Source organism: Telmatherina bonti, assembly GCF_933228915.1.
Source record: "Telmatherina bonti genome assembly, chromosome: 13".
NCBI lineage: Eukaryota > Metazoa > Chordata > Actinopteri > Atheriniformes > Telmatherinidae > Telmatherina > Telmatherina bonti.
Window position 1 is genome coordinate 28,416,523 of NC_136611.1, and position 18,294 is coordinate 28,434,816.

Here is an 18,294-nt window from a genome sequence, read left to right on the forward strand (position 1 = left end):
GGTCACGACCCACAGCTCATGACCATAGGTGAGGGTAGGAACGTAGATCGACTGGTAAATCGAGAGCTTCGCCTTCTGGCTCAGCTCCTTCTTCACCACGACAGACCGGTGCAGAGCCCGCATTACTGCAGACGCCGCACCGATCCGTCTGTCGATCTCGCGCTCCATCCTTCCCTCACTCGTGAACAAGACCCCGAGATATTTAAACTCCTCCACACGAGGCAGGACCTCACTCCCGACCCGGAGAGGGCAATCCACCCTATTCCGGCGGAGGACCATGGCCTCAGATTTGGAGGTGCTGATTCTCATCCCAGCCGCTTCACACTCGGCCGCGAATCGCTCAAGCAAGAGCTGGAGATCACGACCAGATGAAGCCAACAGGACCACGTCATCCGCAAAAAGCAGAGACCCAATCCTGAGGCCACCAAGTCGGATCCCCTCAACACCTCGGCTGCGCCTAGAAATTCTGTCCATATAAGTTATGAACAGAATCGGTGATAAAGGGCAGCCTTGGCGGAGTCCAACCCTCACCGGAAACGAATCCGACTTACTACCGGCAATGCGGACCAAGTTCTGACACCTGTCGTACAGGGACCGGACAGCCTGTACAAGGGGGTCCGGTACCCCATACTCCCGGAGTACCCCCCACAGGAGCCCCCGGGGGACACGATCGAATACCTTCTCCAGGTCCACAAAACACATGTAGACTGGTTGGGCAAACTCCCATGCCCCCTCCAGGACCCCAAAGAGGGTATAGAGCTGGTCCACTGTTCCACGACCAGGACGAAAACCACACTGCTCCTCCTCAATCCGGGATTCGACTATCCGGTGGACCTTCCTCTCCAGGACCCCTGAATTGACCTTACCAGGGAGGCTGAGGAGAGTGATTCCCCTGTAATTGGAACACACCCTCCAGTCCCCCTTCTTAAAAAGGGGGACCACCACCCCAGTCTGCCAATCCAGCGGTACTGCCCCCGATGTCCACGCAATGCTGCAGAGGCATGTCAGCCAGGACAGCCCCACAGCATCCAGAGCCTTAAGGAACTCCAGGCGGATCTCATCCACCCCCAGGGCCTTGCCGCCAAGGAGCTTTTTGACCACCTCAGCGACTTCAGCCCCAGAGATAGGAGAGTCCACCCCTGAGTCCACCAGCTCTGCTTCCTCATTGGAAGATGTGTTGGTAGGATTGAGGAGGTCTTCGAAGTATTCCTTCCACCGACCCACTACGTCCTGAGTTGAGGTCAGCAGCTCCCCACCTCCACTGTACACAGTATTGATGGAGCACTGCTTCCCCCCCTGAGCCGCCGGATGGTGGACCAGAATCTCCTCGAAGCCGTCCGGAAGTCTTTCTCCATGGCCTCGCCGAACTCCTCCCATGCCCGAGTTTTTGCCTCGGCAACAGCCGAAGCCGCATGCCGCTTAGCCCGCCGGTACCCATCAGCTGCCTCCAGAGTCCCACAGGCCAAAAAGGCCCGATAGGACTCCTTCTTCAGCTTGACAGCATCCCTCACCGTTGGTGTCCACCAACGAGTCCTGGGATTACCGCCACGACAGGCACCAACGACCTTGCAGCCACAGCTCCGGCTGGCCTCCTCAGCAATAGAGGCACGGAACACAGCCCATTCGGACTCAATGTCCCCCGCCTCACTCGGGACATGGTTGAAGCTCTGCTGAAGGTGGGAGTTGAAGCTCGCTCTGACGGGGGACTCAGCCAGACGTTCCCAGCAGACCCTCACAACACGTTTGGGCCTGCCAGATCTGACCGGCTTCCTCCCCCACCACCTGAGCCAACTCACCACCAGGTGGTGATCAGTTGACAGCTCCACCCCCCTCTTCACCCGAGTGTCCAAGGCATGTGGCCGCAGGTCCGACGATACGACTACAAAATCGATCATCGAACTGCGGCCGAGGGAATCCTGATGCCAGGTGTACATATGGACACTCTTATGTTGGAACATGGTGTTCGTTATGGACAATCCATGACGAGCACAGAAGTCCAATAACAAAACACCATTTGGGTTCAGAGGGGGGGGACCATGCCTCCCAATCACTCCCCTCCAGGTCTCACTGTCATTGCCCACATGAGCATTGAAGTCCCCCAGCAGAACAATGGAGTCCCCAGAAGGAGCACCCTCCAGCACTCCCTCCAAGGACTCCAGAAAGGGTGGGTACTCTGAACTGCTGTTCGGCGCATAAGCACAGACAACAGTCAGGACCCGTCCCCCCACCCGGAGGCGGAGGGAAACTACCCTTTTATCCACCGGGGTAAACCCCAGCGTGCAGGCACCAAGCTGGGGGCTGATGAGAATGCCCACACCTGCTCGGCGCCTCCCACCATGAGCAACTCCAGAGTGGAAGAAAGTCCAGCCCCTTTCGAGGGTACTGGTTCCAGAGCCCAAGCCATGCGTCGAGGTGAGTCCAACTATATCTAGCCGGAACCGCTCAACCTCGCGCACAAGCTCAGGCTCCTTCCCCACCAGAGAGGTGACGTTCCACGTCCCTAGAGCCAGCTTCTGCAGCCGGGGATTGGACCACCAGGGTCCCCGCCTCTTGCTGCCGCCCAGCTCACACTGCACCCGACCCCTACGGCTCCTCCCGCAGATGGTAAGCCCACGGGAGGTGGGGCCCATGTAACCCTTTCGGGCTGAGCCCGACCGGGCCCCATGGGCGAAGGCCCGGCCACCAGACGCTCGCTCTCGTACCCCACCTCCAGACCTGGCTCCAGAGGGGGGGTCCCGGTAACCCGCGTCCGGGCAGGGGAACATTCATGCCCAGGTTGGTCGTCATCGTAGAGGTCGATGAGCCGTGCTTGGTCTGGTCCCTCCCCTAGACACCTGTTTGCCATGGGTGACCCTACCAGGGGCATAAAGCCCCCGACAACATAGCTGCTAGGATCTTCGGGACGCACAAACCCCTCCACCACGATAAGGTGACGGCTCAGGGAGGGGAATAGCTAAATACACAATATAAAACAAAAGAAAAGACCTACTGGTCCTGCTCTCTGAGTTAAAAGCCACTGTGAAAAGATGAGTTTTTAAAAGAGACTTAAAATCACTTCAGGTCCTGGCAGAACTCACAGAAAGAGGGAAAATATTCCAGAGTTCGGGGGCTGCTGTGGTAAACACTATGTCTCTACGAGACCATTAGTCCTTGTTCTCAGACACTTCTGAATTTCCTCTTTAAGGATAGGCGTTTTTAGTCCATTTTTGGGGGTGCTGAAGCCCCCCCTATACTGAAGCAAAGCACCCCTAAAATCTGAATTGTTTTATTCTTTTGGTGTATGCGTTTCTTTTAACAAAAAAACAAACTATAAAAATGTAAAAAATATACACTACCTTATTTAAAAAGTAATACTGTAACACCCCTCCACAAGCACTCACACCCCCACCCCCAACCCCCCCGGTCGCCGTAATGGTTTAATCTATTGATCCATTGTCCTACTTTTCCCGACTCAGACAGGGAGAAATCTTTGCGCTCTCTGCTGAATGATGTGCCGCCTGAGTTGTTGAACCGCGATAGTAATGTCTGTCTTTAACCAGGATTTTTTGCACAATGCTTAACTTCATACCAACACTTCATACCAACACATTTTTATGATCACCAGTCCTCCTAATTGCTTAAACTGAAGTTACTCTTTATGTGTGTTGTAGGAATTAGCCAATGTTTTTCTAGCTAACATTACAGGTGTCAAGTCCCACTGTCCTGTTTGAACGAATGAGAGAAGCTAGTTGCTGTGTCAATTGCATGTGTTTATAAAATACAATGTGCTAATAATGGCAAGCTAACTGGATGCCCAACAACATTAATAAATCCTGCTGCTGTGTGTGCATGTGTACAACAGCATATATAATAGCCAATATATTAAAAGACAAAAGTAAAACTTTAAAGATATTCTAAAAGAGACTGGCAGCCAGTGAAGAGAACCCAGTACAGAAGTAATGTACTCACACCGTCTTTTCCCTGTTAACATGCTGGAGCTGCAGGTTATACCAGACCTCTAATCCCCTTTATCCTTGGATACAAAACACTCTTTTTGTGCTTCTAACCTAAAGGCAGAGAGACGAAAAGACCCAATCAAGCCCATAAGAGATCCTTTTGTTTCCTTCTGCTTTAATCAAAATGCTTTTCTTGCAAACTCAGGTCTGTGGAGAGGTTTTCGTTACCTTCCAAAAAGGACCTGCGTATCATTTAAATCCGTTGCAGTACGTTTGCAGAATTAATGGATATGTATTGATCCCCTTTTTAGGTGATACCGAAATTGGAAATGACAGTAATGATGAAAGTACACCTGATTTGGCAGGAGGCACAAGTGAAATGTTTTTCTTGGCAAACTTTAGTTGTGTGAAGAGCTGCTTATATTTTATTAAAGGAAAATCTACATGCTGCAGTCCAGCATGAAGCTCAGTTTAAAACAAATCAAAAGGCTGCAGGATGTAATCAGATAATGTCCAGATAAACAAAGCAGACTTGCCTGATGCATTTCTTCTGTCTTGTCTCCTCAGGAGATGAGTTTATGGGAACATTCAGCACTGAGGATGCCTGAATTTCAGCTCATCTGGTCCGGAGAACTTTCTACCCTCAACTCAACTAATCTTTATTTATAGATCACTTTAAAACAATGCTGATTGGCCAAAGTGCTGCACACACACACATAACCAGACAAAATAATTAAAACACCGGAAAATTTAAAATACATAGAATAAGTCAATTAAGAAACAAAATATTCAACATTAAAAGCAGAAAAACAATAACCAGCCTCTTACATTAATTTAAAAACCTAAGAGAAAAAAAAAGTGCTTTAAGAGATGATTTAAAAGCTGGAAACGGGGTGGATCATCAGATGTGCTGAGGCAACTCATTCCACAGTTTAGGAGCAACAACTTACAGGAAGCTTCAGAGATGTTAAACTAAACTCTTTAAACTAAAGTTCCAGTGAGAAGGCATTTGGAAACATGCTCACTGTTTTGGCCCCAGACCTTGGCCTCTTGTTGGGATTTAGTAACATCCAGGGGAGTGGCTGGCTCCTCAGTACACACCTGAATGTGCCATCACCAGCCTACGATTGGCTGGATCTGGGATACCTCGCCTGTGATTGGGCCAATCACCTGCTGTCCAGTTTACTCTCCTCTATATAACTAGGCTGCTGACGAACATCCTTGAAACTGTCTTTAATGTTGCTGCCTCTTTCCTCTTGCAGTCGGCTTGCAGCACTCACATAAATCTTTTCATTTAATTTTATTTTCAGCATTTTTTATTCTCTTTTCTTTTCCATAATAATTTTCTAGTAGATTCTCACGAATCTCACGATCAGTGTGTTCTGGAGATTACACGGAGCTGTTTCGCAGTTTCATTCCTGTGAGAAAAAACCTTGTTCCTGAAACATGAAGGGTGAACTCACTTTTGTGAGATACTGAGCAAACATTTTTAATACAAAACAGATTTCATCTGCCAGGCTGTAACCCTTGTCAGCCCACTGTAATTTTCTTTTTTCTGCATGTGTTTAAACTTGCAGTGTAGTAGAAGGTGCTCTAAAATATTATATGGATGCTTCAGTTAACAAGGCAGAAACTCCAAGTTGGAGCTTATGTTTTGCCCAGGAGGGGTATATGTGGTGGTGTATGTGTTCGCTGTGTAGGTGTGAGTGTGTGATGATGTGTGTGAGAGGAAGAGATTATGATCAAGTATATGTTATGTTATCATTTGCTTCCGTTACGTAAACCACTTTGAGCATCTTTTGGATGAAAAGTGCTTTATAAATATGCTTTGCTTGACTGATTGATTGATTAATTGATAGATACTAAAATAATCATCAAGAAGAACTGGAGGGGAACATAATGCTGTCACATCTGGCTTCTAGTGGAACCAAAACATAAAATTCTGGATTATTATTGTGATAAAACATTAAAGAATGCTCTAATCCCATCGATGCATTGAGTCCACTACAGTAGACACTTATTTTAAAGCTATTTTCTAGTATATTCATAAGTGAGGATTGTATATTTGCAATTTTGCCACTTCAGTGGACTTTAAGAGAGTCACCCAACACACTGAAACTCACTGAAGAATAAACATATATATAGTGTAAAATTTATACACGCATGTACGTGTAATATTCTACTTTACCCCAGTGATAAACAGCACAAGGAAATGATACAAGTGAATTTTTATAGAATATTTCTATTACATAAATATGACAATAGCCTAAATAAAGTCAAATTATATTAAAGATAATGAAGTGTCTTTGTACATGTTTGTAGAAGTCAAACATTGTATGAAAAAATGTTTTTTTTTTAAATAATTCATGTATCAGAGGGAAAAATGTCAAAATATGACAGTAATATTGGAAAAAATGTAATATAGTTTATCAGCAGCAAAGAACTAGTGCCTTAGCAAAGCACTGCAAGTTGCCTAAAGTACTAAAACTGCAGTATATATATTTATATAATCATTCATATTCATCAAAACCTAAATGATCATTTAGGAGATTAATCCTGAATCACCTTATGTTCAACATTTTCCTGTTTGGGCTTGAAGATGAACGGAAAGTTTGGTTTGAAGCCGCCTGATGCGTCACAGAGATCTGTCTTGTTGAACTCAGCTTGTACCTGCAATGCACAGAAACAACTCCAACAAAGAAACAAAACAAAAAGAAAACGTCACTGCACCAGCGTTTACTGTGTGTGTGTAAACACACAAGCATGTGTGCTTCGGGTTCTTACTCCTCTCTCTGGAAAAACGGGCAGACCACTGTTCCTTCAGGGTTTTTGATGGAGGTTCAGCCTGCACAATGGAAAGGTCTGATCCATGTTTGCAGCAACAGTGCTTCCCTGGGGTTGTGTTTTTTTCCCATTTCCCCAACCTGAACACACACACACACACACACACACACACACACACACAAACCTGCAGGCTGGCTATAATCCACTTGAATAAATCCACATTTACTCATCAATCTGTATTGTCATGAAATCACACCACTTATCTTCACTGATATTATGTATTATTGTAATGACGGCCTTCTTTATCCTCACTGCATGTCGGTACGGTTCTGTTATTTGCAGATGCAGCCTTCAATTTTCCATAACCCGTAATGTTCTCACTAAGATATACGTTACAGAACAATGTTTCTTTGCATTTGTTTCATACCTTGGAGGAATGCCAATATCTAAATCATTGTAAAACAAATAACTGGGATGCCAATTAATGAGAAAATATATATGTTTTAAAATAAATATTTAAAAGCATAACATATATTATGTCTGGGGTTCAATAACTAAAGCAATTGATGGAGAAATGAGTCAGGTTGACATTTACATTCATTAATAAATATGGTAAGATACTAACACTTGCGTTAGACAGCAGAGTAGAACATTTATGGATAAAGTTTCTGTCCAAGGCGCTGAATATTTACATTCACAAATAATATTCTGTCAGACTCGGTGTGATTTGGGGTTGTTCAATTAAGATTTTTTTGTGAAATCCAATTTTGTTTTTTTTTTTAAGTCTGTTTAGATGTCCAGTTAAAGGTGACTTGCATGTGATACTGTGTGAACCTTATGTGCACCAAACATGTCTTACATTGTGACGTCTTCATGTTTGCGGATGTACGCATGCATGGTAACAACGGAGCTTATATTGCTATTTTAAAGTTGTTGTCCAACTGCACCCAGCACATTTACAATGGCATCATTTTACTTTACTGAGAAGGAATTTATTCAGCCTCAACATGTCCGAGAAAGTTCCAGATCTCACCAACCAACCCCAGCCCCCCAACCCCCCCCCCCCCCCCCCCCCCCCCTTTTTGTGTTTACTCCAGGATCACATGCATGGAGACCTTGATGGAACAGGAGAAGGGACGCGGCCGGGAGCGTTGGGTGAGGTGAGGGTGGGTTCTAATGGGGAAAAAGATCGATTTCTAACACCCCTCACCTCTGCTCTGCTTGTGTGTAATATTTCACTTGAAGACCCCACCACTGGGAATACAAGATTGTGTTACCCCCCCCCCCTCCAAACCCCCACCTCGTAAATAATCAATCTGCTCATAGAGTAGGAAGCACTGCCTCCCTGCCACTGCTGTTATTATTGTCTTTCACCCTCATGTAGGCTTCCACCAGGATGAACCACTTTCCCAGTCTGGACTCTGAAGATTGCCCTGAAAGTTAACCACATTTTCTGGTCTATTTCTTCCCATAGCAGTTTCTCATTTTTCCCAGGCCATTTTTAATCTGTAATTCAGGTCTTTTATTGTCTTTGGTGGCCTATGACCATCCTCCAGATAAATTACCTTTCTGCTTATTGGGAAGAGTGTGTGCTTACGTGTGAATGCAGTGTTTGATTGTGCCAGGGGTGAGGGGTCTAGTGCAAGGGCTTCATGGCCAAATGCAACTCATATAAACGCTGATGTCAGTCTGAACAAACATGAAACACCAGTTTAAGGCATTTCATGACTTGACGTGCATGACAGCCCTAAATGTTAAACTCGCTTATGGCTTAAACACTCGCTTCACCTCAGATTGGCATTTTTATTAAACTGCACTTGCAGACACATGCTCCTACAAGTATGTTCATTGTACTTTCGAAGCAGAATGGCTTTCACTTGTTAAACAAAGAAGATCGCTCTGCAGGCACGCTGGTTGCTCTGCTGAATGAATTCAACTCCATTTCATTTGAGATGGCATCATTTGCTGTTTTAAAATAACATTTACACTCGCTACATGCCCCCTCATGTTCAACATAGTCATTTTGTGAGATGTGCTACATATAACCAGAGAAACAAAAACAATGGCAACGACCTTCAGCACCATCAACACCAGTCAATTTTGGCGGCAGTGGTCTTTAAACCATATTTGCCAAACATTTTACTGCAACAGTAACTAGAAAAGCACTCAGAGATCGCAGACCTCCACCATGAATCACAGTTCTTAAAAATTCCTGGATCCAAACGGTGATTCGGATCACCACCAAAATTAAAGCAGTTCTTCCTTTTCCACATTTTCAATAACTCCTGAAAATTTCATTAAAATCCGTCCATAACTTTTTAATTTATCTTGAACATTTACAAACAAACACAGACAAACAAACAGATAAATGCCGGTAAAAACATAACCTCCTTGGTGGAGGCAACAACTGCTCTGTGCTATTTACGCTTGAATTTAAAGGGCAACTAAGTCCAAAATATGTTACAGATTTTTGTGGGTGCAGCCGTCTTTGAATTTACAATCTCGGGGTCCCCTGTTATTCAGGAGTTCTCTGCTCAAAATTCTGGGAAATTCTGGCAAAAATTACCTCAGAAAACGAGTTCTGTGGACAACTGGACCGCACCATAAAACCTGTGTTTGTAAGGAGTATACTTCCCTTTTTTTTTTTTTTAAATTACGCATCAGAGTACTTGTTTTGCATATCTTCATGTCCCCAAACAAACCAGCCTTTCCCAGCAAACTATGTAAGGACTTACACACCAGCCCTTCTCAGTCTGAAGAATGACACAAACTTTCGAGAGTGTAAAATGGTCACGCCATCCTCGTTTGAGACTGATGTTGCTGCTGTCTCCCTGCATGTGCTTCTACACTACATTTCATAGCTAACCCGCACAAGGCACCGGTGGTGCTTTCAAATGCACCTTGGAAACTATAAAAAAAAAAAAAGGAAGCAAATCAAATGCCTTCTCCTTTATTCTATTTCCTTTGTCATATCCCAACGTTTTGGGATAAATTTCATGTATCATGGAGAGTATGTCCACTTCTATACTAGACAGTTATGAAATTATCCCAACATTTTTCATTGGTATCTGTTAAAGGCACTGCGCTTGTGTGTGTGACAGGTATTAAAGCAAATTTAAATTAAAAAGCGACAACATTGTCAGGCTCAGTGCTGTGAATAGCGACACATCCCGAGCTCAGCAGTACAGTCGGTATTAGGAAAATTCTGTGGAACTGCACAATATGCTAGAAGTATTCATTTTTTTGCCCATTTACGTGCAAGCGGACTATTTTCATAAATAACTACATTTAAATTTTTATGACTAAAGTGTCCTGCAGCACAACAGTGTTCCTTTACTGTTTCCTTAGACACTACTGAGACAATATGTTTGTTTATACTAAGGTTCATGTCTACTATGCCAGCTGAAAGCGACAGAGCACATCAAATCCAGCCCACCATCCTGAGAGGTGATGGGTTGGCAGGCAGTTGAATGTAAACAGAAAGACACAGCAGAACTGGACTCAGGGGTGGCCGTGTCTGGGGCCAGATTGGAATAAATTAAACTAAACCATAAATACCTGCAATGGAAAAGAATTATAAAAGGTACTGATAAGAGAGAGTGACTGTTTACCATTATTGTCCCGAGTTTGCGTAATTCTCACGGTTCCCTTTTCTCTGCTGTTGTTCTAGCTTTATGTTGTACAGATACACAACTAGGTACCACAAACTGCAGGCGCTGCACTGGACCATCACCTTGCAGCTGTGAGATGTCCCTTCCAGGCTCTGGCTGTGTGGGCGAATGTAGAAAAACACCTGGCTGTTTCCTCTGTTGGGCCTACATCATGGCTCGGCAACTTGGTTTGACCTGGGGCTAATACATCCAAATGGAAACTGTTAAACATGTTATTTGTACATTTAGAAGTGCTCTTTTGTTTTTATTTTTTTTAATATGCTCTCCCCAAAAATAAATAAATAAAATAATAATAGTCTACGACACATGGGTGTTACTATAACAGTTTTGAATAATATTTGTAGTGCTGCTGGTAAGGCAGTCCTTCACTCTGCCAAGGTCACCTGAAAAAACAATTACTGTCAGAACTATAGAATATAATACAACATACACACACACTCCATTGTGACTCACCTGCTATCTTTTTTTTGCAGAGGGCTGCATGAGGCAAGAAGCCAATGGCAACATGACTGTTTCTAAGTAGAAGGCATTAGGGTGGCTTTCTTTGTCAAGGTTTGCAGAGCTTATGATGGCCATGAAGTCTGTCCAAAACGCTGTTGGAGGGTTTCATACACAATGGAAGACAATGCTTAGATATAAAAGCTGTTTGAACAATTTCATTCCAAATAATATTTAGCATGTAGTGTGCCTCAGGGTCTACAAAAACCATTCTGGTGTCAGTCAAGTCCTCATTGTTGAACATACTTTGCATTTAATTAAAATACACCAATTTAGCAGAACTGCATGGGCTTGAAAAGATCCCAGTTTATCTGATGAGCATTTCATGGACCTCACTGTAAGCTGTGGCTGGCCGTCAGCGGTCCAAAGATGTGCATAGCTTGTAGGTCTTAGTTGCACTGAAACAAAAGGAACTAGAGTAACGTGTAAATACACAGACTACATTCTACAAGACAGTGTTTCATTTTCTGCTTTTTGTTATTATTGTCATGTAGACAAATCTGACCTATCAAACTAAAATGTTTTTTGTAGCAGGCTGTAAACATGTTTATTTCTGCTGTAATGTTGGCCTTTTTAACATGGGGCTTTATGAGAATTTGCTTTGTTTTGGAGCCCCTAGTGGATGAGGATTGAATCCCTTCTGGGGTTTAAAGTGATTAACTCAACTGCTTGAATACTCATTTAGACCAAGAAAGTGGAGAAAGTCAGTTCAGCTCTGAGGTGTTTACGCTGGCTGCCCATCCGTCAGAGGATCAACGTTCGATCTCTACTCTTGGTCTATAAAGCTCTGAATCCAGACCCCTCAGGTCATCTGGATCTGGTTTTTAATCAGTTCCCAGAGTCAGAACCAGACATGGAGAAGGTGAATTTAGCTATAATCTTCCACCAGAACAAATCCCCAGAAGGCCTGGGATCAGATAAAACACCAGGTTAAAACTCACGTTGTCATAAAGACCATGAATAGCTTTTATTAAAAAGTCCAAATTCACATTGTTTCTTTTCATTTGATTTTTTTATTTATTTATTTTTTTACTTTATTGTGTTTTTATCTAATGGTCTTTTCTTTTCCTTTCTCTCTTGTTTTTAATTTGTGCGACACTTCTTTTTTTCTAATGTTTCAATATTTTTGTAAAGCATTTTGAATCACCCTGCTGTTGAATTGTGGCCACATAGATAAGCTTGCCTCTCCTTATCAGAAACCCCACCCAAGTGTTTGTAGCTGTCCACTATGTTCATGTCAGCTGCTTTGATAAAAGGAGGAGAAATCAATAAATCTATCTTTGGTTTAAAACATATTTAACTGAAGGAAAGAGTTATCACACCCGCTTGCAAAATCCTTCACAACCTGCCATCTAACAGACCAAATATGGTCTGTTTCTCCAGCCATTTCTCCAGGATGTTGACTTGCTCCATGTCTTTCTCTTCTAAACACAGAGGTGCACAGTAATGTTACCTTACAACTCCCAACACAGGTTCTGCTGCAGATTTACAGCATATGCTCCTTTAACATCTGTAACATCAAGGCTTCTGTTAGCAGAAGTTTAGCAGGTGATACATGCATAAAAGTGATTCAGTCATTTCACTTATTAAAATCACCTGAGGAGAGACAGGAGAAGCGTTTTGGAGGAATGGACTGAAAGTTATGAGTCACTTTAAAGATGATATCTGCAACAGCTCTGACGTCAGCTTTAGGGGGATGAATATGTGTGGGAGTTAGAATGGCCCCACAGACACAGACAGGAGTTCAGTGTGAGGATGGCACTGCTGCTCACACACTGCTGAACCAACTGTGGTTGACACACTTTGACTTAACATTGTAAACAGTGACCTCATCTGACATCAGGTCCAAGAACCTGCAGAATGTTGGAGAAATATTCATTTCACATCTATTATAAAACAGTGATGGTGGCAAATGAGCTATTTCTATTATTGTTTTTAAAACAGATTTCAAATTAATAGTTCTCCAATTCTGCAACAAATTGCACATCCTTGATGTGTAATTTGTTACAATTATAACCTACCACTTGATGGTAGGTGGGGTCAATGTGTACAAAATTCAAGTAAGTATCTTGGCATCTCATACAGTCAGGCAGCAATTAGTCTTTAAAGATGAACCATTTTTCTATAATTACAGCAAATGCAGCAAGTTCAATACTGTTTGATTATAGATGGGGTTTTATTTCTCATGGTTGCAGGTGAGGTCATTTCTACAACATTTAAATTAACATCTTGTACTTTAAATAGCAAAGGAGTAAAAGTAAATTTAATCTTTTCAGTAAAAACATTTCATTTTATTGCCCCTAAACAGCTGAAATCTTAAAAATCAGGACAGTCTTAATTCCTTCATTCTAGTAGTTCTGGTTCAGTGTTTGTACCCACTCAACCACAGTTAGTCATGTAATGTGGCCTTGCAGTGTCGGTATTATCACAACACTTTCACCTCCTGGTGGAGACTTTGAGGTCCGTGTCTTGAAAAAGTGACCCTCCAGAATGACCGTACAGGCAGAAAATGTTCTGTTTTTCATCCATCAGTTAAAATGTAACACATTGTTCAGGGATGTCTCTGGGATTTAATAGCACAGGGGGGCTTCGCCCTCAGGAGATGACATACAAAATTGCTCTTTCTGTCAAGATGCACAATCACCATGACGGCTAGAAGCACTTAGTAGACAGACCTCTGCCGAGCCATTGTACAGTTCTATGTCAGAGATCATTGATCATTTTTTTTAGGTAGAATGTCAAGTAAAACTACTTCACCCCCCACCCCATCACTTGTTCCTTATTCCATTTCTGAGATTTCCTGAAAATGTAATCAAACTCTGTTTAAAACTTTAGTTTTGTTGCTAACAGACAACACTGCTAGATGCATGACCTCCATCATTTCATGCCGTTTAAGTGGCTTTATGTATATTGTTAATGTTCAGCATTTTGATCAGTGCTTTTTGTTGTACCTTTTTAAAGTTGGCCTGACTTGAGGCATGGGGGAAGAGGAGGAGTTGGACGATAACATGAATGCTAAAAGTTTAAATAGAAAAGCCTCAAGCTAAATTTTATTCCACTGCCTATTAGATAACAAGAAAATCTATGTATCTATCCATTCGCTATACTTGTCTTTTTCTATTTGGGGTCACGCTTATTCTTAAGGTTAACATAAAATCACCAATTAACAAGCTTTTTTCTGGACAGTGGGGGGAAAGTCATTCATGCACAGTGAGAATATGAGAAGTCCACATTCAGAGATCCCAACCAAGCTTTAACCAAGAATCCCTCTGGTGTGAAAAAGCTGGCACACAACTGAGCAGACTGCCAGGTCCAAATAAAGTCAAAAACACCATCACTGCTATGTGGATTGATTTAATCAGGATCTGATTTTGCTCTTTATTTTTACTTTCATATAGAAGACAGTAAAGCAACCCAGAGAGGGAATTTAAAGATCAGAGATCATCTGACCAGATGGAAATGTTGAAAAGGAACAGACAACAAATGTAACATGTAATATTATGTCATATTGTACAAATGTATAAACATTGAAGGCTGCAATGTGACAAAGAGCTTAAGTTAAAGATTTTTAAAAAGCATATGAACTGTAGAATTAAACTCATGCTGTAGCATTCAGTCCATTTTCAGTGTGGTAGGGAGGATTCATTTTGACCATGTGTGTTTCTGTTCTGCTTGTTGCTTCATAAAAAGCAATAACATGATGAATACCACAGACAAAAGAAACATGTTTGTGCTGCACTGATGTGACCTTAAAACACCCTGCTTTGCATGTCATGAACTGAGATTCCCAAGCATCCTCTCCAAGATAAAAATGTGTTTTTTTTCTGTAGTTTGTGAGTTTACACTTATTCATTCATTCATTATCCGAAACACTTAGTCCGACGAAGGGTTGCGGTGGAGCTTGAGCCTATCCCCAACAGTCTTTGGGTGAGAAGTGGGGTACACCCTGGAGAGGTTGCCAATCCATTGCAGGGTAAACACAAAGAGACAAACAACCATCCACGCTCACACTCACTTCTATGGACAATTTACAGTGACCAATTAACCTGACATGCTTGTCTTTGGATGGTGGGAGGAAGCCAGAGTACCCAGAGAGAGGATCAAACCAGCAACCTTCTTGCTGTGAGGCCACAGTGCTAACCACTACGCCACCGTGCAAAATACAAAATTACTAAGGGAGTTATTTCCATGCTCTGGAAAGTCCGAAGGGCTTTGCATTCCTCACAGCTGCAGCCCATCCGAGTCTTTGAGGAAGGAGAGTGACTGGGGATTTTTTTGCAGTTTGGCAAAAACACCAAATAACTCCTTTCTGTGCTGCCTGCGCTGCGGCTCCCTCCTCTTTCCTTCCTTCTCCTGCCCCACACTGTCTGAGAGAGTGGACAACAATAATAAGTGAAGTTGTCTAGGGGGTGAAAAGCAATGCAAATACAATGTGAACATATGAGGCTGAGAAATAGCAAATTCAAACTGGACAAACTGGTGTTTTAAGTCACACTTGCATCATCACTTACTTTCACATCTGACATCTAGATTCACACAGACTTACTAGTAGCTCCTGTAGATAGTATATATATATATTGGTTTGTAACATAAATCTCCATGTGTGCATGTGAAAAAAATGTTAGTCCACCCTTGTTTTTAAAAATGTCACATTTATTTTAATGCATCGTACAAAGCTTCCTGTTTGTATGGATAACAAGGTGGTCCATGTATTTTCTCTGAAACTGTATATGGTGTGGATTAATCAACAGATATATTCATCCATCCTTTTTTCATTTATTATCCTAACTGCTTAATCCAATGAAGGGTTGCGGGGAAGCTGGAGCCTATCCCAGCAGTCTTTGGGCGAAAGGCAGGGTACACCCTGGACAGCTCGCCAGTCCATCGCAGGGCCACACAGACAACCACTCACACCCAGGGGCCATCTAGAGTACCCAATTAACCGAACATGCATGTCTTTGGATGGCGGGAGGAAGCCAGAGTACCCAGAGAGAACCCACGCATACACAGGAAGAACATGCAAACTCCACACAGAAAGACCACTGTCCAAGCCTCCCCCCAGCCAAGGATCAAACTTGCGACCTTCTTGCTGTGAGGCCACAGTGCTGCTAACCGCTATGCCACCGCGCAGCTCATCAGATATACTCCAGTTATATTTCTTTCAGATGTTTTTCCTGATATATGTAATTTTGCAGACTCATTTATGGCCATCTCACCTACGAGAGTTTAGTCACACTTCTCTAAACCGGTTTAATAAAGCGAACATAAAAACATTGTACAGGTTTAATCCTTGTAATTATTCACAGCAGTCAAGATAAATATCTATCTGGCATACTCCTTTAGTAAAATTTACACTGAATTTATGCTTTAAATATTCTGTGAAAAGAGATGAAGGGTTCTGGTTACTGTGTTAATCTAAATAGGCTGAATGTTTCTGAGATGTCACATTGGTTTGCAACCTCTCAAACTCATTTTTTGTGAGAAGATGAGAGGACACTCAGCAAGAGAAACATCTAAAGACTGAAAAACAGATGTATTTTCTATGTTCAATAACATCTCTTTAAACTTGCATTAAAAATGGAAATGCTGGTTCCTGACCGTCCTTGTTCTGCTAATTGCAAGAGCTTAGTTGATCTCATCATTTACTTAGTCTGTAAAGCTGTTTCACCTCCCATCCAAGAGCAACTTCGTAGCAGTGCTACACAAAAGCCTTTAATCACATTCTGTGTTTTACAGTACATGTAAATTCCCAGTGAGGATTCAGCTCTCTTCTCTGCTTTTGGATCCCTACATGCCTTTTAAGCCCTCTGTCCAAGCCTGCCGACAATCAACGGGTACCCAGATCTTTTATTCATACCACATGAAAAAGAAAACAAAACATTTACTCGATGCATAAATAAGAAAAAAAGTATTAGATGTGATTTGATATCAGGTAACAACAAAGGGAAGCGGAGACAGAGGAGCTGCTTCAAGCCGGAGGCCTTTTGACACAAGCATGTGCACTTTTGATGAGCAATTGTTTTCCAGTAAAACATGCTGGCACTGCAGCGTCCTTTTAATTCAGTATCAAACAATAGAATTTAATTTAGGATACAAGCTGAAGTGAGCTCCAATCTGCCTCTGTCTATAAAACATCATACATCAATAAGCACATCCTGGATGCATTTATCTGGAAGAACAAACTGTGAGAAAGGCTGTATGGGGTTTTGTGAGTTGCTGTGCATTTTGTGTAGCAGAAGTATTCATGTTTATTCAACCCATCAAACACAGGCTGTGGTGGAAATAAATCCACCAATTGTTTCAATGAGAAGGATCCACTCATGAGTTTGATTAAATTTACTATGCATGAGGAGAATCACCACACAGAGTCACAGGACATCAGAATGAAACTCTAAACAGAGGATGTGTCTGCTTTTCATCTGCAGAGGCTGAGAATGTGGGAGGAAGTTTCAGAATGGGAAAAGGTGGCAGGAGGGGAGAATCAAAACTTCTGAACCCGAGGTTCTTATTATCTTTTGTAAAGCAGGTGCCGCCTGAACATTTCAGTACAGGCGTGTGAGAACATGAACATGTTTCTTTGGTGCAGAAGTCAAAATGTTCCTCTTTGCATACAAACAATTTGCATGTAGATATCTACACTTATTCTGTCCTAAAATTAAACTGAATAAAATATTCATGTGAGGTGTAGCGCAACGGGCCCCTCACTAAGGTGAACATGTTCACTACATTGTGACATTGTTTCTTGTTTTTCTGCTAAGTTTTGTTTTGTGATTTTGTTTGGGGTGACCATCACTAACATCTCTCTCTCTGAGGTCTGGTTGGGCGTGGCTTCAGTGCACACATGGAGGTAGCCTTAGGACCCAAGCTGTGGAGAATTGGTTTATGATTGCTTGTTTGGGCTGATCCAAGAAGCCAGAGTAGAGGGGTGGGAGTGATTGAGGTTTTTTTTTTTTTTTTAATTAGTTGGTTATCTTTGAATGATTATGTTTTGTTATGTATTTAGTTGAGTAAGTCACAATTTATGTAAGTATGTAAATAATCTTTGGGGAATTGGGCTGTAAATAGTGGTTCATTTGTAAGTAGTAATGTCCGGGAACCCTAGTTGTTGTAAAATGGTTGAACCAGTAACTGATATAAATGTGTGAGGAGGGGGAGGTGTAGAACGAGGCATGTGTGGTTTGAGATGCTGTGAAGGTCAACTCGTGATGCCTGCTGTACCCCACCCAGCCTTTGGTGAGCAGTCTGTACCAGAAAAAAAAAACTTGAAAAGTAAACTAAAACTCAGAGCTCTGAAAGTCCACCGTGGAGACCTGTGTTGTTATTTATGTGTCCTGCTTCATCCTGCCATTGACCACTGACGTATTTCCTGTTTTGAAGGTTTCTTTAACACCAGAACCCCAACAATT

The 18,294-nt window shown here is 42.6% G+C and overlaps 1 protein-coding gene across 1 annotated transcript in view; it reads right to left on the bottom strand.

Annotated features, from left to right (window-relative positions):
• Positions 1-18,294, bottom strand: part of npffr1l2 (neuropeptide FF receptor 1 like 2) — a gene marked incomplete at both ends in the record, with an annotated part of 135,330 nt that overhangs the window by 110,098 nt on the left and 6,938 nt on the right. The window contains one exon of the mRNA XM_079251713.1: positions 6,501-6,605. Within this exon, the coding sequence (XP_079107839.1) occupies positions 6,501-6,605 (105 nt within the window). The remainder of the gene's footprint in view (positions 1-6,500; positions 6,606-18,294) is intronic.